The sequence below is a fragment of the Leucoraja erinacea genome, chromosome 2 (assembly GCF_028641065.1).
Source record: "Leucoraja erinacea ecotype New England chromosome 2, Leri_hhj_1, whole genome shotgun sequence".
NCBI classification, from domain to species: Eukaryota; Metazoa; Chordata; class Chondrichthyes; order Rajiformes; family Rajidae; genus Leucoraja; species Leucoraja erinaceus.
The window spans coordinates 59,903,147-59,927,469 of record NC_073378.1 but is presented as its reverse complement, the minus strand read 5'-3'; the positions used below and the strand labels follow the sequence as shown (position 1 = coordinate 59,927,469).

General features: G+C 43.5%; 1 protein-coding gene across 8 annotated transcripts in view; it reads right to left on the bottom strand.

Annotated features, from left to right (window-relative positions):
- grb10b (growth factor receptor-bound protein 10b) overlaps positions 1 to 24,323 on the bottom strand; it is a 199,600-nt gene that overhangs the window by 29,258 nt on the left and 146,019 nt on the right. For all 8 annotated transcript variants that reach the window (XM_055657357.1, XM_055657326.1, XM_055657334.1 and 5 more), the window contains 3 exons: positions 23,605 to 23,679; positions 12,887 to 13,024; positions 11,196 to 11,306 (listed from right to left, as the gene is read on the bottom strand). In XM_055657357.1, the coding sequence (XP_055513332.1) occupies positions 11,196 to 11,306; positions 12,887 to 13,024; positions 23,605 to 23,679 (324 nt within the window). The remainder of the gene's footprint in view (positions 1 to 11,195; positions 11,307 to 12,886; positions 13,025 to 23,604; positions 23,680 to 24,323) is intronic.

Sequence of the window (24,323 nt, the reverse complement as noted above, 5' to 3'; positions counted from 1 at the left end):
AGTTGTCTGATTTCATAGCAATTGTTATCTGCCTATCATGTTATTGGAGATTGATACAATTCTAGTCTTAAACAGCCAATGGCTTATGTGATTGAAAATTCAACTTTGCATTTCGTTCTATCTGCAGAAATCTTCATCCATTTGTTTATCAAGCATTTATTTACCTTTGCATTATGAATATTTAAAGATTCTGTTCCCACCGCCATTTTATTAAAACAGTTTAATGTACAACCACTCATTTTTAGTTATTTCCTAATTCAAGATTCTCCCACCAGAAACAGCGTCAACCACCTTGTCAAAAACCATCTAATCGTATCTCGCCCAGCCAAAGTCCGCTAGATACAAGCCTACCCGTGCAACCTTTGCTCATAAGACAATCCTTCATTCTCCTAGTCTATTATCCCTTTCTTGGAAACCAATTTATTGATTGTCTTTTGTTCAATTCTAAATTCTTGTATATACTGTACTTTCAACCTTAAACCTTTTCTCTGGATTTAATACTATTTTTAATGTTTCTGTAATCTATGGTTGTACCACTTTTCTTGTTGTCTTCTTGTGCCTTAAAGCAAGCTCACTTGGAGTTTCTTGTCATGTGTCCCTGATTGGACAATGAAATTCTTGCTTTGCTTCAGCACACAGAACATAGTAGGCATTTACTACAAAACCGATCAGTGTGTCCATATACCATAATATAAATATATACACACATGAATAACTAAACTGATAAAGTGCAAATAACAGATAATGGGTTATTAATAATCAGAGTTTTGTCCGAGCCAGGTTTAATAGCCTGATGTCTGTGGGGAAGTAGCTATTCCTGAACCTGGATGTTGCAGTCTTCAGGCTCCTGTACCTTCTACCTGAAGGAAGCAGGGAGATGAGTATGTGGCCAGGATGGTGTGGGTCTTTGATGATACTGCCAGCCTTTTTGAGGCAGCGACTGCGATAAATCCCCTCGATGGAAGGAAGGTCAGAGCCGATGATGAACTGGGCAGTGTTTACTACTTTTTACAGTCTTTTCCTCTCCAGGGCGCTCAAGTTGCCGAACCAACAACGATGCAACCGGTCAAAATGCTCTCTACTGTGCACCTGTAGAAGTTAGAGAGAGTCCTCGACAAACCGACTCTTCGTAATCTTTTCACGAAGTAGAGGCGCTGATGAGCTTTCTTGATAATTGTATTAGTGTTCTCGGACCAGGAAAGATCTTCAGAGATGTGCACGCCCAGGAATTTGAAGCTCTTGGCCCTTTCAACCATCGACCCTTTGATATAAACGGGGCTGTGGGTCCCCATCCTACTCCTTCCAAAGTCCACAATCAGTTCCTTGGTTTTGCTGGTGTTGAGGGCCAGGTTATTTCGCTGGCACCATATGGACAGTTGCTCGATCTCTCTTCTATACTCCGACTCATCCCCATCAGTGATACATCCCACAACAGTGGTGTCGTCAGCGAACTTGATGATGGAGTTCGCACTGTGACTGGCTATGCAGTCATGAGTATAGAGTGAGTACAGCAGGGGGCTGAGCATGCAGCCTTGAGGTGCTCCCGTGCTGATTGGTATCGAGACTGACACATTTCCACCAATACGAACAGACTGTGGTCTGTGAATGAGGAAGTCGAGGATCCAATTACAGAGGGATGCTCAGAAACCCAGTTCTGCGAGATTTGTAACCAGCTTGGAGGGGATGATTGGGTTAAATGCCGAGCTGTAATCGATGAATAACAGCCTGACATACGAGTTTTTGTTGTCCAAGTGGTCCAGAGTGGAGTGGGGGGGGGCAGTGAGAACGCATCCACCGCTGATCTGTTGTGGCGGTAAGCGAACTGCAGTGGGTCCAGGTTTTTGTCGAGGTAGGAGTTGATTTGCTCCATGATCAATCTCTCAAAGTGCTTCATCACTACCAGCGTTAGTGCCAATGGTCGATAGTCATTGAGGCACGTCACCTTGCTCTTCTTGGGCACTGGTATAATTTATGCCCTTTTATAGCAGGTGGGGACCTCAGACCTCAGAAGTGAGAGGTTGAAAATGTCCGTAAAAAGCAAAATATATTCGTTCCAAATATATATAGTATTTCTTTAAATGCCAGTCACTGTCTATCAACTAACATTATCTTTAATGTAGTTCTCCAATCTATGCCAGGATACATCCCCGCTACCCACAGCTTCTGATGATTAGATTGAAAACCCTAATGTCAGATTGAGCTACAATTTCAAACAATGTAAAAATCTAATGGCTAATCATTCCTGTGAACTATTTATAAAAATATGAATTTACCTTATATCAGAGCACTTTATAGGCCATCAAGAGAAAAAAAAAGGTAATATAGGTACTGAAGGAGGAATCTTAAGAATTCAAGAGAGTACCAGCCGAGGGTCCAAAACTTTAAGATAGATAAATTATCAAACCTGAATAAAATGTATCCCAGGTAAAGGGAAGAAATACCACACCACATGCACTTTACCAACAGATGTGGTACCAGGGAACTGTGAGGTTGTGGAAGTTGTACAAGTTGTTTATAAAGGGAGAAATAGCAAGATTGATTGGCCTGCAGTTACTCAATGTGTTATCAGTAGTAGGCAAATTGTTGATACATTCCGAAGGACAACATAAATTGGCAGTCAGTAATGCATAGATTAAGCAAAGATAGCCTGCATGGACTTGTTATGTCAAGGTTATATTTGACAGAAGCCCATTTGCTTAGATGGGGAGTTTCAATGAGTAGAGTATTTGATGTAGTTTATATGAATTTTAGAAGGCCCTCGATGACATGGCAAACCGATTAAGAAAATAAAATGGAAAATAATACTGATTAAATATTTATACGCAGAAAGCAGAAGGTAATACTCAATGGCAATTTTATTGATAGAAGGGCTATATACGTAGTGCAGATCTACGGGGCTTAGTATGAGGTCTCTTGCTCTTCCTGGTTTATATCAATGATGAAGCTCACTGAGGCATAATTAACATATTTATCAATGATTTAAATCAGCAGTGTGGAAGGAAGTTTTAGACGATATCAAGGTACCAATGTACTGATTAATGCTAAATAGGTAAATGGTACAATTTTGACAAGTGTGAGGTGATGCAAGTGATGAGAGTAAACAAAATAAGAAGATACACTGCACTGTAGAAAGTGGAAGAATATTAAAATGCACATCCACAAATTCCTGGAGGTTATAGATTCAGAATTATATAGCAGTGAAAGAGGCCCTTCGGTCCAATTGATCCATACCGTATCAGTCTTCATCGCATCATCTGCCAGCTTGCTCCACATATCCAGCTTGCTCCACCTCCATGTGTGGAAAAGTGCCCCTCAGGTCCCTTTTAAATCTTTCCCCTTAAACCTGTACTGTATAGTTTTAGATTCCCCTACCAAAACCATGGGAGGATTCGATCAGGTAAACACACAGATTCTCCTGCTCAGAGCAGGGGAATCGAGAACCAGAGGGCATAGGTTTAAGGTGAGGGGGGGATAGATTTAACGGGAACCTGAGGGGTAACTTTTTTTTACACAAAGGGTGGTGGGTGTATGGAATGAGCTGCCGGAGGAGGTTGTTGTGGCAGGTACTATTGCAACGTTTAAGAATTAATTTAGACAGGTACATGGATAGATAGGTTTAGAGGGATATTGGCCAAAGGCAAGCAGGTGGAACTAATGAGATGGGACATGTTGGTTAGCGTGGGCTGGTTGGGCCAAAGGCCTGTTTAAACATAGAAACATAGAAATTAGGTTCAGGAGTAGGCCATTCGGCCCTTCGAGCCTGCACCGCCATTCAATATGATCATGGCTGATCATCCAACTCAGTATCCCGTACCTGCCTTCTCTCCATACCCTCTGATCCCCTTGGCCACAAGGGCCACATCTAACTCCCTCTTAAATATAGCCAATGAACTGGCCTCAACTACCCTCTGTGGCAGAGAGTTCCAGAGATTCACCACTCTGTGTGAAAAAAGTTCTCCTCATCTCGGTTTTAAAGGATTTTCCCCTTATCCTTAAGCTGTGACCCCTTGTCCTGGACTTCCCCAACATCGGGAACAATCTTCCTGCAGCTAGCCTGTCCAACCCCTTAAGACTGATAATATTTGCTCTATCTACGCCCATCATGATTATATTTACCACTACAAGCACATCCCTCAGGCACTTACATTCCAAGGAAAGCAGTACCAGCCCTTCCATTCTCTCCTACAATTAACCATATAAACCATATAACCATATAACAATTACAGCACGGAAACAGGCCATCTCAGTCCTACAAGTCCATGCCGAACAAATTTTTTTCCCCCCCTTAGTCCCACCTGCCTGCACTCATACCATAACCCTCCATTCCCTTCTCATCCATATGCCTATCCAATTTATTTTTAAATGATACCAATGAACCTGCCTCCACCACTTCCACTGGGAGCTCATTCCACACCGCCACCACTCTCTGCGTAAAGAAGTTCCCCCTCATATTACCCCTAAACTTCTGTCCCTTAATTCTGAAGTCAGGTCCTCTTGTTTGAATCTTCCCTATTCTCAAAGGGAAAAGTTTGTCCACATCAACTCTGTCTATCCCTCTCATCATTTTAAAGACCTCTATCAGGTCCCCCCTTAACCTTCTGCGCTCCAGAGAATAAAGACCTAACTTATTCAACCTATCTCTGTAACTTAGTTGTTGAAACCCAGGCAACATTCTAGTAAATCTCCTCTGTACTCTCTCTATTTTTTTGACATCCTTCCTATAATTGGGGACCAAAATTGTACACCATACTCCAGATTTGGTCTCACCAATGCCTTGTACAATTTTAACATTACATCCCAGCTTCTATACTCAATGCTCTGATTTATAAAGGCTAGCATACCAAAAGCTTTCTTTACCACCCTATCTATATGAGATTCCACCTTCAAGGAACTATGCACGGTTATACCCAGATCCCTCTGTTCAACTGTATTCTTCAATTCCCTACCATTTACCATGTACGTCCTATTTTGATTTGACCTGCCAAGGTGTAGCACCTCACATTTATCAGCATTAAACTCCATCTGCCATCTTTCAGCCCATTTTTCCAAATGGCCTAAATCACTCTGTAGACTTTGGAAATCCTCTTCATTATCCACAACACCCCCTATCTTGGTATCATCTGCATACTTACTAATCCAATTTACCACACCTTCATCCAGATCATTGATGTACATGACAAACAACAAAGGACCCAACACAGATCCCTGAGGCACCCGGCTAGTCACCTGCCTCCAACCTGATAAACAGCCACCAACCATTACCCCTTGGCTTCTCCCATTCAGCCACTGTTGAATCCATCTTGCTATTCCTGCATTTATACCCAACAGTTGAACCTTCTTAACCAACCTTCCATGAGGAACCTTGTCAAAGGCCTTACTAAAGTCCATATAGACAACATCCACTGCTTTACCCTCGTCAATTTCCCTAGTAACCTCTTCAAAAAATTCAAGAAGATTAGTCAAACATGACCTTCCAGGCACAAATCCATGTTGACTGTTCCTAATCAGACCCTGTTTATCTAGATGCTTATATATATTATCTCTAAGTATCTTTTCCATTAATTTGCCCACCACTGAAGTCAAACTATAATTGCTAGGTTTACTCTTAGAACCCTTTTTAAACAATGGAACAACATGCGCAGTACGCCAATCCTCGGGGACTATTCCCGTTTCTAATGACATTTGAAATATTTCTGTCATAGCCCCGGCTATTTCTACACTAACTTCCCTCAATGTCCTAGGGAATATCCTGTCAGGACCTGGAGACTTATCCACTTTTATATTTTTCAAAAGTGTCAGTACTTCTTTTACTTTGAACCTCATAGTATCCATAGCTACTCTACTAGTTTCCCTTACCTCACATAATTCAATATCCTTCTCCTTGGTGAATACCGAAGAAAAGAAATTGTTCAATATCTCCCCCATCTCTTTTGGCTCTGCAGATAGCTGTCCACTCTGTCTCTCCAATGGACCAATTTTATCCCTCCTTATCCTTTTGCTATTAATATAGCTGTAGAAACCCTTTGGATTGACTTTCACCTTACTTGCCAAAGCAACCTCATATCTTCTTTTAGCTTTTCTAATTTCTTTCAGGCTATTCAGTTCAGGTAACATCCTCGTAAATCTCTTCTGCACCCTTTATAGCTTCCAATTGCTAGATAACCAAAATTGTACACAATATTCCAAATGTTGTCCCACTAATAATTTGTAGAATTGTAACATTCCAACTCTCATAGTCAATGTCTTGATTAATAAAGGCAAGAGAGCCAAATGCCTTCTTTGTTACCTTATCTTCATATGTTACCACTCCCAGGGAAATATGTTCCTATAATCCCGAGTTACTCCTGCACTTTGTGTTTTACTCAAGACCCAGTATCTGCGGTTCCTTGCGTTTCCATGGGATAATGAAGGTCTTGTCAGGAAAAAGGAGTGTTATGTCTACTCCAGGCAGTTAAGTACATAGTTAAGAAATAATTCAGGAGACCAAAACGGGGGCATTAGGTATCCTTTGCAGATAGCTAAAGGAAAATCCTAAGAGATTCTCTAACAAGCAGATGAATAACTGGGGAATGATAATATGCCCTTAAGAGCCTATGGCTATCTATGTTGTGGAACCTTGGGTGATGGGCAAAGTCTTAAAGAATACTTCCGATCAGTATTTACTGTGGAGAAGGTAATAGAAATTAGGAAATCAGGGAATAGAACAGTGACAAAGAACTGGAGTGACACAATGTGTCAGGCAACATCTTGGAGAACATGGATAGGTGATTTTTCGGGTCAGAACCCTTCTTCAGGCTGATTGGCGAGGGAGAAAAAAAAGCTGTGAGAGGAGGGGCAGGACAAAGCCTGTAATAGGTGGATCCAAATAGTGGGAGGGGGGGGGGGGGGGGGTTAATAGGCAGATTTTGGGACAAAGGCCAGAGATTACAAGACAGAAGGTGTGAGACAAAATGATTGAAGAGCTTTGAATTGTGAAGTTAGAGGAAGTAATGCACAGTGTCCTCCATAATGTTTGGGACATGTAGAAATTACAGCTGTGTTTATATATAGTCCTCCCATTACAGGGCATCATAATGTTTGGGACACATGGCTTCACAGGCGTTTGTAATTGCTCAGGTGTGTTTAATTGCCTCCTTAATGCAGGTATAAGAGAGCTCTCAGCACCTCATCTTTCCTCCAGTCTTTCCATCACCTTTGGAAACTTTTATTGCTGTTTATCAACACGAGGACAAAAGTTGTGCCAATGAAAGTCAAATAAGCCATTATGTGACTGAGAAACAAGAATAAAACTGTTAGAGACATCAGCCACACCTTAGGCTTACCAAAATTAACTGTTTGGAACATAATTAATAAGAAAGAGAGCACTGGTGAGCTTACTAATCGCAAAGGGACTGGCAGGCCAAGGATGACCCCCACAGCTGATGACAGAAGAATTCTCTCCATATAACCATATAACAATTACAGCACGGAAACAGGCCATCTCGGCCCTACAAGTCCGTGCCGAACATCTTTTTTCCCTTAATCCCACCTGCCTGCACTCATACCATAACCCTCCATTCCCTTCTCATCCATATGCCTATCCAATTTATTTTTAAATGATACCAACGAACCTGCCTCCACCACTTCCAGCTCATTCCACACCACTACCACTCTCTGAGTAAAGAAGCTCCCCCTCATGTTACCCCTAAACTTCTGTCCATAATAAAGAAAAATCCCCAAATTGTCCGACAGATCAGAAACACTCTTAAGGTGTCAGGTATAGATTGTCAATGACCACTGTCCACAAAAGACTTCATGAACAGAAATATAGAGGCTACACTGCAGGATGCAAACCACTGGTTAGCCGCAAAAATAGGATGGCCAGGTTACAGTTTGCCAAGAAGTTCTTAAAAGAGCACCGTAGTTCTGGTAAAAGGTCTTGTGGACAGATGAGACGAAGATTAACATATCAGCGTGATGGCAAGAGCAAAGTATGGAGGACAGAAGGAACTGCCCAAGATCCAAAGCATACCATCTCATCTGTGACACATGGTGGTGGGGGTGTTATGACCTGGGCATGTATGGCATGATGGTAGCAGCAAAACAAATTCTGAAGTGTATAGACACACCCATTCTGCTCACGTTCAAACAAATGCCTCAAAACCCATTGGCCGGCAGTATTCTACAGCAAGCCAATGATCCCAAACATACTGCTAAAGCAACAACGGAGTTGTTCAAAGCTAAAAAATGGTCAATTCTTGAGTGACCAAGTCAATCACCCGATCTGAACTCAATTGAGCATGCCTTTCATATGCTGAAGATAAAACTGAAGGGGACTAGCCCCCAAAACAAGCATAAGTTAAAGATGGCTGCAATACAGGCCTGGCAGAGCATCATCAGAGAAGACACCCAGCAACTGGTGATGTCCATGAATCGCAGACTTCAAGCAGTCATTGCATGCAAAGGATGTGCAACAAAATATTAAACTTGACTACTTTCATTTACATGACATTGCTGTGTCCCAAAGATGTGCCCTGAAATGGGGGGACTATGTATAAACTGCTGTAATTTCTACATGGTGAAACCAAAATGTAGAAAAATGGCCTTTATTAAAATCTGACAATGTGCACTTTAACCACATGTGATTTTTTCTATTACAAATCTCAAATTGTGGAGTACAGAGGCAAATAAATAAATGATGGGTCTTTGTCCCAAACATTTTGGAGGGCATTGTCGGTGGAAGGGCATTTATAAGTGTGAATTCAAATGCAGCACAGGGGAGAGACAGGGGGAAAGGAATGGGGTGGATGGTTGGTAGAAGGGGGTGGGGGGATCCTGCTGGGATCCCTGGATGTAAGTGAGGGAGGAAGTGAAACATATTGATATGACAAAACAGGAGTTGCTGGCAGCTTTGAAATGCATATAGGTGGATTAATCTTCAGGGCCTGTTCAAGTGTAGCCTAGGATGTTGTGGGAAGAAAGTGAGGAAATTGCTGGGCCCCTGCAAAAATTTCTGTTCCTTTTTCAGCAACGGGTGAGGTACCGGAAGACTGCAGGATCTAAGGAGCCTTTAAGAAGGGCTACAGGTCTAAGCCAAGGATCAATAGGCCGGAAATCCTAACACCAGCGGTGGGAACGTTACCGGAAGGGATTCTGAAATATGTTTTTTCTGAGAGACAGGATCTGTCTGCATTTGGAAAGACGAGGATTTGATTAGAGGTGAAAGGCATGAATTTGTTTGTTGGAAATCACGTCACTCAAAATTTGTAATTTGTTAAGGACGTCTTTGAGGAGGTGACCAAGAGAATTGACGAAGGAATGGAGATATATGTTGTCTGCGTCGACATTTGAAAGGCTTATGACAATATTTCGCATGGTAGGTTGGTCAGGAAACTGAGATTCGAGGGATCCAGGGTGAGCAAGCCAATTTGATAAAAACAGTGATTTAGTTGAAGGAATGATAGGGTGGTAGAGGAGGGTTGCTTTTTTAGGTTGGAGGCTTTAACCAGTGGTTGCTGCTGTATAGATCGGTGCTGGAACTACTATTGTCTGTTACATATATTAACAATTTATATGACAATGCAGGAGACATCATGAGTACGTTTGCAGATAACAGTAAAGTTGGAGATATGATGGATAGCGAAGAAGGTTATCTATAGTTAGAACTGGATCTAAATCAATTTTAAAAGTGGGCAAAGGAATGATAACTGAATTTAACCAAGTGATGCATTCATGTGAAGTTAAACAAGGGCAGGATATATACAGTGATCCCATCACCAGTCACATCTTCCCATCCCCACCCTTCTCTGCTTTACACAGAAACCGCTCCCTCCACGATAGGTTCACTCATCCCTTCCCACCCAAACCACTCCATCCTAAGGTACTTTCCCCTGAAACCGCAGGCAATGTTACGCCTTCCTCTCTACTTCCTCCTTCACATCCAGCCAGGTATCTTGAGGGCCTGTCAGCAAGCGATTGCACGTGTCTAGCGCATCCAAACGTGATCGCTTGAGGTGTATGGCCTCGCGGGGCCGGTCCCAATTCAAACCGCGGAGGCGTATGGAGTTGTGGCTGCGGCTGCGGGTCGACAGGCCGTTGTCGAACGGGATTTTCGAACAGTGCAAGATATTTGGAGCCCCGCGCGATGTCGGGACCAGCCCCGCATAATTCCATACGCCTCCGCCGATCGAAGTGGGACCGGCCCCGCGAGGCCGTACGCCTCAAGCGACCACGTTTGGTCGCGCTAGACGCATGCTGATGGGACAGGCCCTTTAGCAGTCCTTCCAGGAGAAATAAAGGTTCACATGCACCTCTTCCATCTACTGCATTTGGTGATCCCGATCTGGCCTCCTTTACATCAGCGATATCTACCGTTGACTAGGTGACTGTTTTGCCAAACATTTGCACTCGGTTTGACAGGGTCTTCCAGTTGCCCCCTCCCCTTCCCATACCAACCTTTTAGCCCCGAGCTTCCTTCACTACCAAATTGAGGCCACATGCAAACTGGAGTAAAAGCAGCTCATATTCCACTTGGGCAGCTTACAACCTGAGGGCATGAACATTGAATTCTCCAATTCTAGGTCAATAACAAACAACCCCCCTTTCCCCTAACCTTTCCTTGAATTAATAAAGGCATAGACCATTTTCTAAATGGGGAGAGCATTTAGAAATCGGAAATACAAAGGGACTTGGGAGTGCTAGTGCAGGATTCCCTTTTAATTTGTTAATTTGCAGAAAAGGAATAGGTGACATTTTGTATCAAGACGAAGGGTCTTGACCCAGAACGTTACCCATTCCTTTTCTCCTGTGTGACCCGCTGAGTTACTCCAGCTTTTTGTGTCTGCCGATCAAACGCCACCTGCCCAATATCCACCTATCACTTGCCAGGCTTTAACTACACCAAATACTACCAGTCTGAAGAAAGGTTCCGACTGGAAACATCACTACCATTGTTAAAACATTGTTGTCCTAAAGATGCTGCCTGACCTGCTCAGTTAATCCAGCACTTTGAGTATTTTTTTTTGTAGACCAGTATCTGCAGTTCCTTATATCTCCAATATTCAATTTTTATTATCTTCAGTGATCTTTCAAAAAAGTTGATAATAAAAGTACTTTTCAAAAACTTTGTGGCATGATCAATTAATTAAGTTAACATAGATTTCTATGAAATAAAGCAAACTAATGTATTTGCAGAAGAACAAATTAGAAAAAAATACCTTTATACAGAAACCATAGTCAGTTGGTGCACTGTATGTTTTCTTTCCAGCTTTTAACAAAAATATATTATTATCTTCAATGTCAGCCAACAGCTGCAGATGTCTTGGTTCCTGTGCAAATGACAACATGAAACACATTCAGTATTTGCAAAGCAGCTGCCAGGAAATTAATTTTATTCAAGTGATTTAGACACAAAAGTAATTATGCAGCAAAACTATCATGTTTCAGGCTAGAGGATTCAACTGCCAATGAAATGGTAACGTTCACGGCAAACAACTACAGAATGGGCATATTTAATTGCATTTTAATTATTAGACTCACTGGACAAAGACTAAAGTTTACATTATTGTTAACTGACATTTCACCTCCTTTTCTCCCACCTGGCTCCATCTGCCCACCATCCTTCATATTCCTACACCCCTCCCCCTCATCACAATACTGGCTCTCTTGCCTCTCCACTCTAAGTCCAGATGTAGGGTCTTAACCTGAAATGTTGTCAATCCCACCCCCCCTCCCCGCACACCCCAAAAACCCACACAGATGCCAAATTCCTCCAGCATTTTATATTTTGCTCCAAATTCCAGCATCTGCCAAATTCCATCTCTTCCGAAACTTAGATGTTACGATAAATATTTTCTCAGAACTACATCGAATTTTCATATATTTTACATCGTTCAGGCAGCAGGAAAGAGGAACTGTCAAAAGTTTGTTTTAATGAGAACCACATCAATTTCTGCTGTCCTAAACTTATGAGATTGATCCACTAAGATCCATATGGTATGGAAACAGGCCCTTCAGCCTACCTTGTCGGTGCCGACCTGCATTTGCCTGAACCTTTTCTTTCCTCTGTCCAAATATCTTTTTAAAAGTCATAATAGACGTTTCTATAGCTTTCTCTGGCAGTTCTGAATATGGTGTACCCTCGTAGTGAAAAGGTCGACTCTTAAATTTCTTCCCTTTCACCGCAAGCCTATGCCCTCTAGTTTTTCTCTTGGAAAAAGACTGAGCCTTCACTTTATTCATGACCTTCATGACCTTGCACGTCTCATTAAGGTCGGATGGTATGCTTGTCTTCAGAGGCTGAGACACTGAGTTCATGAGTCAGGAAGTCATGCTGTAGCTTTATAAAATTTTGGTTATGTCGCACTTAGAATATTGTGTGTAGTTCTGGTTTCCCCATTACATGAAAGATGCAGAGGGCTTGGAGATGGTGCACAAGGGGTTTACTGGAAAGTTGCCTGGATTAGAGAATATTAGCTAAAAAGAGGTTGCACAAACTTGGATTGTTTTCTCTGGAACTGCAGAGGCTGAGGAGCAACATGATAGAAGTATATATACTGTCAGACCCTTTTTCCCCAGGGCAGAATTGTCAAAGACGAGAAGGTATAGCTTTCAGGTCAATGTTTAAAAGAGATGTGCGAGGCAAGTTTTTTTATAGCATAGTGAGTGATGGGTGACTCGGTAATGTTACCTGGGTGGTGGTGGAAGTAGATATAATAGTAGCATTTAAGAGGCTCTTGCATAGGCACATGGTTTATGCAGCAAAATGGAGAAATATGGAGCAAATGCAGGCAGAGATTAGTTTCGCTTGGCATCATGTTCAGTACAAACATTGTGGGCTTGAGGGACGTTTCCTGTGATGTACTGTTGTATAAGATCTTCAACAGAAAAATTCTAAACAATAACTTACTTTTGAAGCTCCTTTTGAGGAGAAGTAAAGCCCTGATCTTCGTAAAAAAACACACAGCTTCTTCCAAGACTTTTTCCCCAATTCCTTCACATGCAAGGATCCTTGAATTTCTGGACAACTGCTAGAGTTCAAGAAATTCTGTAACAAAATATTTTAGAATTTATGTCCAAAAATATTTCTATTCCAAAGCGGCTGCTTCATTCTTTGTGGACAGCAAGAATGGGCACAAGACAAGATTTAACAGACCTGTAGACTATCCATTGCATCAGTTGCATTGTTTTATTATCCTGTCTACATATTCAGCCTTTGCTACTCCTCTGTTTATGTTTATGAAACCATTAATCATGCATCGTCAGAGAAAGGTTGAACAAGTTAGGGCTTTATTCTTTGGAGCGCAGAAGGTTAAGAGGGGACTTGATAGAGGTTTTTTTAAAATGATGAGAGGGATAGACAGAGTTGACGTGGAAAAGCTTTTCCCACTGAGAGTAGGGAAGATTCAAACAAGGGGACATGACATGAGAATTAAGGGACTGAAGTTTAGGGGTAACATGAGGGGGAACTTCTTTACTCAGAGAGTGGTAGCTGTGTGGAATGAGCTTCCCCTGAAGGTGGTGGAGGCAGGTTTGTTTTTATCATTTAAAAATAAATTGGATAGTTATATGGATAGGAAAGGAATGGAGGGTTATGGTCTGAGTGCAGGCAGGTGGGACTAGGGGAGATTATGTGTTCGGCACGGACTAGAAGGGTCGAGATGGCCTGTTTCCGTGCTGTAATTGTTATATGGTTATATGGTCATCTCCAGACCCGACTATTTCAAATTCCCTCGGTTAGCTTTGCATTTTCCATTTTGTATGTTTTATTTTCTGCACAATGCCCGTGCCCATGGGATATCCCACATTTATTCCTAAAGTTTTTAAATTAATCAAGCAAAATGTATTTAAATGTTTTTGTTAAGTTAACAATTTCACTCACTTGATTGACTCCAATAATGAAGCCTGAGCAGGTTGGGCCTGGAGTTTAGAAGGATGTGAAACGATCTAATTGAAACAAAAGATTGTGACGGGATTAACAGAGTGCATACTGGGTGATTGGTTCCCTTGGTGGTGTAATGCAGAATTAAGGGACAACGTTTCAAAATAAGTATGACCCATTTAAGAAGGGATGTAAATTTTTTACTTTGAGAGCCACAAATCTTTGGAGTTCATAACAACAAAGCAATGGGGCGAGAGAATTGCTGTCTTACTGAAGATATCTCCAGATTTTTAAACTAGAAAAGAGTCAAAGGAGATGGGGAGAGTGTTGTCCTTACTGAATGTTGGAGTCGGCTCAAGCCACCTGCTGACTTATTTCTGCTCCTATTCCTCTTGCTCTTAAACATTGTTTTTCCAATGTGCTTTTTCATGTGCAGTTCGGCTTAAATTTTGATGAAATGCTTTTAAAGTAGTCAATAGTGTTGGCACATATATACAATACAAATACCACAATTTTGGATGCGAGCTAGCGTGGAGTGGGGCACATCTGGCTGTTAAAGCATTTCCTGGGGCCGGGTCTGACATCAACTATAGGAGGACCATGCACAGTATACCATCTTTCCAATTAGGAACTAGCTCCATATGCTTCTGCAAATCAGACAGGTACATTCCATAAACCACTAATCTATTAACTGGTCCCTATAAATCAACACTGATCTTTGTCCACCAGTGTCTGTACTTATGATATGTTTGAATCGTATTTCACCTCGTCCCAAAATATCACTCATTTTCTCAGCCTGCTTAACACCAAGCACTATAGTCAGGGCCGGATTTAGATGAAGAGAGACCCTAGGCTGTTCCACGTGAGGCCCCTCCCAATTCCCCACCCTCACGACTAGAGGAAGATGGTCCACCAGATTGACACCGATTTGCAGCCGAGCGTGGCCAATGAGAAAAGGGGCTCGAAAGATGCGCTTATTTATCTATCTATCTATTTATTTATTTATTTATTTATTTCCAGTGCTGGTGTCGAGTTATCGGCTTAAAACACTATTATTCTGAAATGGAAGGCAAGGAAAATTACTGAAGGGTTGTTTAGAGTCTACAGTGCGTTGTGACAGCATTTGTAAGAAAAGCCTATGACAGTGTCAAATATATTATACACCTTGCAGGGCTCTCACTTAACTTTTTTTCTCTGTTGTCAGCCGGGCAACCGTGGCAGCTTTTTAAGTTGCCAAATGACAATTTAGGTGGTCATTTAAGACGGCTTGCATGACGTGTGCGATAATGTGCTCCGACGAAGTGCGTAGTTACCAGTCGGAATTATGCTCAATGAAGCATTCACATATTATTTTTGGTTCAAATAAAGTCACAAACTAACCATATTCACCAATCAAGACATGATATATACCACAATGACATGCAGCAAAATTATAATACAGTATCTCAACTCTTTTTACACGTTGCAATGAATTGAAATTCTATCATTTCTTTCCACTTCCAAACAAAAATGTGGTTGGATTATTCAGCGTATGATCAACCGCGCGGTGAGATCAAGCACAGGCTTGGAGATCGCTTCGCACAACACCTCCACTCAGTTCGCAATAACCAACCTGATCTCCCGGTGGCTGAACACTTCAACTACCCCTCCCATTCCGAATCCGATCTTTCTGACCTGGGCCTCCTCCATGGCCAGAGTGAGGCCACCGCATATTGGAGGAGCAGCACCTCATATTTGCTTGGGTAGTTTACACCCCAGCAGTATGAACATTGGCTTCTCTAATTTCAGGTAGTCCTTGCTTTCTCCCTCCTTCCCCTCCCATTTTCAGCTCTCCCACAGCCTACTGTTTCCACCTCTTCCTTTCTTTTATGTGTCCCCTCCCCTGACATCAATCTGAAGAAGGGTCTCGACCCGAAACGTCGTCTATTTCCTTCGCTCCATAGATGCTGCCTCACCCGCTGAGTTTCTCCAGCATTTTTCTCTACCCATGCACACAAGTTCTGTTATCCCACTTTCCTCACCCACTCCCTACACATTAGGGGCAATTTTACAGAGACAAGTTAACCTACAAAGCCAATGCGTCTTTGGGATGTGGGAGGAAACCCACACGCTTGCAGGGAGAATGTGCAAATTCAACACAGACAGTGCCTGAGGACAGGATCGAACACAGATCTCTGGCGTGTGAGGCAGCAAGTCTATCAGCGGTGCCACTATGTTTTGTTTTCCAACACTCAAAAAAATTATACGTTGATAACTTTGGTTACTAAAAAAAGGAAAATATCAATTTTCAGTCTAAAATCTCCAAGAGAAGCTATGTCCCCCTTTACAGCTACTATATGTTTTAATTCAGTTCAAGACTATGGGGCAGTACATTGGCCATAAAGTTGCTGCCTTAAAGTGCCAGATGGGTTTTCTCCGTGTGCTCTTGTTTCCTTCCACATTCCAAAGGTGTGCATGAACCTTTTTCAGACCCAACCCAAAACGTAATATTTTCTTTTGTCCAGAGATTCAGTCTGACCTGTTGAGTTACTCCAGCTTTTTGTGTCTATCTTCAGTTTAAACCAGCATCTGCAGTTTATTTCCTACACACACAATACTATACGATAGAACTTTATTGATCCCAGGAGGGAAATTGTTACAGGGCCTGTTTCCACGCTGTATCTTTAAATTAAACTAAAAACACTAAAGCCAGAGGGAGTCTAAAGAAGGGTCTCTACCCGAAACGTCACCCAATTTCTTCTATCCAGAGTTGCTGGCTGCTCCATGGAGTTCCCCCGCACAATTAAAGCATGGAATAGTCTTCACCCTACCATAGTTACCCAACCAGACGCAACTAAATTTAAGGTACCTCTTTTTTCCCCAAGAACCCTTTTTTCCTTAAGTCCAAGTCAAGAGTCAAGAGAGTTTTATTGTCATGTGTCCCAGATAGGACAATGAAATTCTTGCTTGCTGCAGCACAACAGAATATGTAAACATAATACAGAACAGGAGATAAAAGTTCAGTGTGTTTATATATCATAGACCATATATATACACAATAAATAAACAGATAAAATGCAATAGGTTGTTATTGTTCAGAGTTTGGTGATGGACCCTCCACCACCTCCAGTTTAAATTCCACTAGACCAAGTGCAGACCCGTTGGGTCTGTTCCCTCAACGTACGGTTGAAGGGGGGGCGGGGGAACATCACACACATTAACCACCACCACAGACACACACTAACTACACCACGCGCACACACTAACTACCCCCTTGTTAATATATTAATATTATTAATTTGCTCCTTTTAACACATAATCACCCTATCTACTGACGCATAGCCCCCAACTCGTAGGCGCGTTTAGAGAGGGGAAGGGGGGTAGAGAGTGGGGGCAGCTAGAGAAGGGAGAGGGAGGGAGGGGGGGAAGAGGGAGGGAGGGGGGAAGAGGGAGGGAGGGGGAAGGGGAGGGAGGGGGGGAGGGAGGGGGGGGGGGAGGGAGAGAGGAAGGGGGAGAAGGAGAGAGAGAGGTGGGGGAGGGGGGAGGAGGAAAAATAGAGGAGAGGAGAGGGAGAGAGAGAGAGAAAAAAAAAAAAAAAAAAAAAGGAGGATAGACAGAGAGAGAAAAAGGAGGATAGACAGAGAGAGCAAAATGCAACCGGCCCAGTTTCACATGCAATACAAAAAGACACACACACACACACACAGTTTTAATAGATAATGTATATAATGTCATTAGCATTTGTTCTGTCTTGTGCGAGGGGACGCATGCGCTGGAGGAGACTCGTGGTGGCGTCCTACAATAAAGAAGCTTGCTAGTTTACTCCTGTATCTGAGAGTTCTTTTGAGTCAGTTCCAAGTACCCAAAATATACTACAATTGGCGACGAGGATGGGATAGAGTTTGTGAACTCAAGATTCAAGATTCAATTTAATTGTCATTTGGGCCCCTTGAGGTCCAAACAAAATGCCGTTTCTGCAGCCATACATTACAAACAAATAGACCCAAGACACAACATAATTTACATAAACATCCATCACATCGCTGTGATGGAAGGCCAAAAAAACATCTCTCCACTGCACTCTCCCCCCCCCCATGTCAGAGTCACAGTCAAAGCCCCCGGCTGGCGATGGCGATTGTCCCGCGGCCATTAAAGCCACGCCGGGTGGTGCGAGGTCGCACACCGGGTCTTGGTGTTAGAGCCCCCAGCGTGCGCTCGCAGAGTCCCGCGGCCATTCCAAGCCGCGCGGGGCGGTGATGTCAGGCCCCGCTCCAGGAGCTCTTCAACCCCGCAACTCGGGCGGGAGAAGTCGCCGTTGCAGGAGTCCTGAAAAGCGGTCTCCCTCCAGGGACCCGCGGGCTCCCGGTGCCGCCATCCGCCAGACCCGCAGTTGCAGCCTCCGAATCTCTGGAGGTCGGGCCGCAGCAGCAGCAGCGCTCCACCACCGTTCCACCCGCTCCGGACTCGGCCAGCTCCGCGACGGTGAGGTGAGTCGTCGGCACCAGAGTCCCCGGTCTTCTCCTGTTGGAGGCCGCTCCTCGTTGCAGCCCCAACGACAACGGAGACCCGACAGAAAAGGTCGGGTCTCCCGTGCAGGGAGAGATTTAAAAGTTACCCCCTCCCTCCCACCCCACCCCCCCCCCCCACACACACCCCCAACAAAAAATAACAAAAACTACATAGAAACATAGACAAAAAATAATAAAAACGCGGACGGGCTGCAGAGGCCGCTACTGACGAGAGTCGCGCTGCCTAAAGATTTGGCCAAAAGATTTGGCGCCAAACGGTTTTGGCTTGGCGCCAAAGAAAAGAAAGGTCGGAACAGGAAGCAAGGAAAGCAAGTGGAGCAGTAAGTAAGTTTCACCGAAGAAAGCAGCCGAAAGCTGGAAGCCTAACCAGCAGGACAGCGACGGTGTCAACTTACCTGGAACATTTTCCAGGGCTGTTTAGCCAAGGCAAAAGGTGCAGAAGAGGTCCAGCAGCTGCCACCGACTTCGGACGTTTTCCAGGGCTGTGTAGCCCACAGCCAGGACCAGGAGCCGCCAACGACGTTGAGTGAAGGCCTAGTACCGGGTAGGTCACGGACAGGTCCGGTGAAGCCACCGACGAAACGGAGTCAGCCCGGCTGGGAGAAGAGTCATTCCGGTCGAGGGAGAAAGCCGGCCACTTGAGAAGCGGACCAGCAGCGAGAAAAAAAAGACCGGCCACGCGTGAGAAGCGGACTGGCAGAGTAAAAGAAAACTGGCCGCGAGAGAAGCCGACCGGTCGTGAAAGAAAGCCCGGTCGGGAGTAATCAGCCCGACCGTGAGCAGAAAAGAGGGTCCGGCCGCGCAAGAGAAGCGGACTGGCCGAGGGGGAAAAGCCCGGACGTGAGAGGAAGTCCAGCCCCGAGCAAAGAGTGGGTCCGCACGAGAGAAGCAGGACAGCACTCAAGCACTTCAGCCCGGTCGGGAGTAGAGTCAGCCCGGTCGTGAGGGCTGTGGAGACAGCGGGCAGGCAAGTCAGCAGAGCAGGAGTAGTCGACTTGGCAGCGAGCCAGCGGCAGCAAAAGTAACGGTGAAGCCCGGAGGAGCCAACAAAAGCAGCAAAAGTGGAGGTCTGGCGAGGCCAGCAGCAAAAGTACCGGTGGGGACAGCTCGAGAGGTCGAGAAGGCACCGGAGTCCATAGGCCGACAAGCCGGACAAGTGAAATCCATCAAAGTAAAAGCAGGACTGTAGAATGTAATGCGTTGTTCACTATTCCTTCACAGTAAAAGCGGGACTGTTTGGATGTAATGCATTGGTCACTGTTATTAATAGTAAATCTGTGTGCATAGCAAGAATATGGTTAAAATGTTCTAAATGTCTATTAACATGAAATGTTGGTTAATAGTATAAATCTATTATTATAAGAATCAGTAATAGTCAGTGGGCTGGATCACTTCTTAGTGTGTAGAAGGATTAAGTCTAGTGCAGAATACACAGTGAGAGAAAAGAAGATAGTGCACCTGAATAGCAACAGGTAGCATGGCTTTTCAAATTGTAGGAAACGTACCCCAGTTAGATTCTGGGTGTAATTTTGAGAAATGGACCAAAGTCTTGGAGGCTTGTTTCATTTCCAATAATATCGCTGCAGAGGAGAAGAAGAGAGCATGGTTCATATTAGGCTTAGGAAGAGAGGGTTATCAGACCTTACGTATATTAATACTGCCAGCAAAGCCCACAGATAAAATGTATGAGTAGTGCAAGGAGGCATTAATGGCTCATTTCTCGCAAAAACCTCCAAGGGTATCCAGAGGCAAGGAGCCTGAACTAAAGAGGGCAGAGAGTCTCTCAAAGGACCAAGGTCAAGTGCAAAAGGACAAAGGTCAAGTGCAAAAGGACAAAGGTCAAGTGCAAAGGGCCACAAATCAAGTGAAAAAGGACACAGGTCAAGTGCAAAGGGACACAAGTCAAGTGCAAAATGTGGTCAAGTGCTAAGGGACAAAGGGCAAATGCAAAGTGGCAGAAGTCAAAGGCAAAGAGAAATTGCCATCCAAAGGGCAACCCTAGCTATTCAAGCTGCATTCAGGGGTATGAATGTACGGAGAGAGATCCGGAACAAACAGAAGGCAGCAACGGTAATACAAGCAGCATTTAGAAGGCACAGAGTATACCGTCAATACAAGGCAATGAGATTGGCAGCTATAATAGTACAAACCCATTATAGGGCACACCTTCAAATGGAAAGTGATCGCAAAACTTACATGAAGGTACGCAGAAGCGTTGTACTGCTTCAGGCAGCCTACCGTGGAATGCTTGTTCGAAGGCAACTGCGGGGCATGCATAAATCTGCCAAGGTCATACAGACTTATTATCAGATGTATAAGAAACTACACTGGTCTGCCATTGCGGTACAGCAACGATACAGAGCATGCCAGATAAGAGATGTCCAAGTGAGACAGTATAAGAGTTTGAGAGAAGCAGTGGTGTGTATTCAGGCCTTATACCGCGGGATCAAAGCCAGAGTATTGGTAGAGAAATCCAAGGCAGCACGCTGTATTAAGTCATTCATAAGAATGTGCATTACAAGAAAGCATTTCTTGACGCAAAAGGCGGCTGTAGTCACTCTGCAAGCTGCATACCGTGATTACCGATTAAGGGTACGGTACAGAGCTATGCGACAAGCAGTCATTTCGATCCAGAGATGGTACAAAGCATGCAAAATAGGGCATTCCCAGTTTATGCAATATCAGTCAATGAGGGATGCAACTATTACCATTCAGACTGCCTACAAGAATATGGTGGTTAGGCAGTGGGTTAAGCAAAAGAGAGCTACTGTAAAAGTGCAGTCAGTACTCCGTATGAGTTGGTATAGGAAAGACCTAAGGAGACAAATAGATGCACAACAGAAAAGGCTGAATCGATACAAAAGGCTTAAACGATATAGGAAAGACTTCCTCAAACCGATTTATACAGCAGTTGTAGTGCAGTATCACTACCGTGCTTATGTAGTAAGAGAAATATACAGAGCGCAAATCAAAGCCACTGTTGTATTAACCATATAACCATATAACAATTACAGCACGGAAACAGGCCATCTCGGCCCTACAAGTCCGTGCCGAACAACTTTTTTCCCCTTAGTCCCACCTGCCTGCACTCATACCATAACCCTCCATTCCCTTCTCATCCATATGCCTATCCAATTTATTTTTAAATGATACCAACGAACCTGCCTCCACAACTTCCATAGAAGCTTTTGTTTGCATCCAGTCAAAGAAACGACCATAGATGATTACAATCAAACCATCTACAGACAATAGACAATAGGTGCAGGAGTAGGCCATTCGGCCTTTGAGCCAGCACCGCAATTCAATGTGATCATGGCTGATCATCCCCAATCAGTACCCCATTTCTGCCTTCTCCCCATATCCCCTGACTCCGGCATCTGTAAGAGCCCTATCTAGCTCTCTCCAGAGAACCGGCCTCCACTGCCCTCTGAGGCAGAGAATTCCACAGACTCGCAACTCTCTGTGAGAAAAAGTGTTTCCTCGTTTCCGTTCTAAATGGCTTACCCCTTATTCTTAAACTGTGGCCCCTGGTTCTGGACTCCCCCAACATCGGGAGCATGTTCCCTGCCTCTAGCGTGTCCAAACCCTTAACAATCTTATATGTTTCAATAAGATCCCCTCTCATCCTTCTCAAATCCAGAGTGTACAAGCCTAGCCGCTCTATTCTCTCAGCATGACAGTCCCGCCATCCCGGGAATTAACCTTGTAAACCTACGCTGCACTGCCTCAATAGCAAGAATGTCCTTCCTCAAATTAGGGGACCAAAACAGCACGCAATACTCCAGGTGTGGTCTCACTAGGGCCCTGTTCAACTGCAGAAGACCTATTTGCTCCTATACTCAACTCCTCTTGTTATAAAGGCCAACATGCCATTCGCTTTCTTCACTGCCTGCTGTACCTGCATGCTCACTTTCATAGACTGATGAACAAGGACCCCCAGATCCCGTTGTACTTCCCCTTTTCTCAACTTGGCCAATTTAGATAGTAATCTGCCTTCCTGTTTTTGATACCAAAGTGGATAACCTCACATTTATCCACATTAAACTTCATCTGCCATGCATCTGCCCACTCCCCCAACCTGTCCAAGTCACCCTGCATTCTCATAGCATCCTCCTCACAGTTCACACTACCACCCAGCTTTGTGCACAGATAAAGAATAAAGGGTACAACATTGGTGCAAGAGAAAGCATGATTTAAGATAATGATGGGAAGTCAGGACCGCACTCTAGCTGATGAGAGGACCGTTCAGTTGCCTGATAGCAGCCGGGAAGGAACTGTCTCTGAATCTAGAGGTATGCGTTTTCAGACTTCTGTGCCTCTTGCCTGATGGGAAAGGGGAGAAGGGGTAGTGTTCGGGGTGAGACTGGTTTGTAACTATGCTGGTGGCATTTGCTGAGGCAGCATAAAATGTAGATGGAGTCAATGAAAACGAGGCTGGTTTGAGTGATGGTCTGGGCTACGTCCACAACTCTGCAATTTCTAGCGGTCCTGGACGGAGCTATTCCCAAACCAAATATGCAAGATTGGAGTCCTGGGCCTCCTCCATTGTCAAAGTGAGGCCCAGCGCAAATTGGAGGAACAGCACCTCATATTTCACTTGGGTAGCTTATACCCCAGTGGTATGATCATTGACTTCTCTAACTTCAAATACCCCTTGCTTTTCCTCTCTCTCCATCCCCTCCTCCTTCCCAGTTCCCCACCAGTTTTACTGTCTCCGACTACATTCTATCTGTGTCCCGCCCTCTCCCGACATCAGTCTGAAGAAGGATCTCGACCCGAAACGTCACCCATTCCTTCTCTCCAAAGATGATGCATGTCCCGCTGAGTTACTCCAGCATTGTGTCTACCTCCGATTTAAACCAGCATCTACAGTTCATTCCTACACATGTAAGATTGGTTGATACCCACTGAAAATAAAAACTCCAGAACATTCCAAATCTTTAAAATTAAATAATCTAGTCATTCATGCCTATAAATGATCACCTCCTCGAGAAATATTTTTACAAAAACTTCCAATCGATCTGAATGTTTAAAAACATTAAACAATAATACTTACCTTCTCTACATTTAGCTCTCTTCAAGATTTCTCGATGCTGTCATCATCTAATCATTGCAGTCTGATAAATTTCAATTTATAGCAAACTTACATACATGTCATTCTTTGTTACTAATTTAAAAATGATTTCCATATTCAAAGAAAAACTTTGTGCAAAGTTTCCAAAGGCACAAATAGCCTACCTGCATGAGCTGCGAGTGTGGATTACTTCCATTTAATTCCTGGCAACAGGATACCATCTGCTCTGGAAAGAAGCTCTGTCCAAGCAAATAATATTTCAAAGATTGGTTAATAGACACATTACATTCTACATTTGACCAGAATCCTTACCTATGACAATATTTAACTAAAAATACAAGAAACTTTAAACCTTTGAAATCCAATAAGGATTTGGTGAGTAATTTATTTTCACTGCAAAGACAACTATTTACAACAATTAATTCTCATGTATCACTCCAGATTCAACTCGCAAGCTACAAAGTCAAGTCTTGAACTTCTTAAAGATGCTCAGGGCCCTTAAATCAACAAGGGACAAACTGCAAAAATACTATAATCCACCATCTGATTGTTGGAAATTCTGATGTTTTACATCTGGTACACGTTGGTTTCTTGTGGTCTCTTTAACCTTTAAATTTAATGAGAAATGTATTATATAACTGTTACATCTTAAAATGAATGTAGAAAGTGTATTTCGGTCTCAATAGGAATAATAACTAATAGTCAAGATAATGTGAATCCTGAGGGTGCCATATTACTGGGGTTTTACTGTATTAACTAATAAAACAGTAAGTGCTGGAAATACTCAACTGACAGGCTGCATCCTTAAAAAGACAAGTGGAGTTAACCTCTCAGAACTGCCCAAGGGTCCCTGGCCTGACACATTAATTTTGTTTCTCTTTCT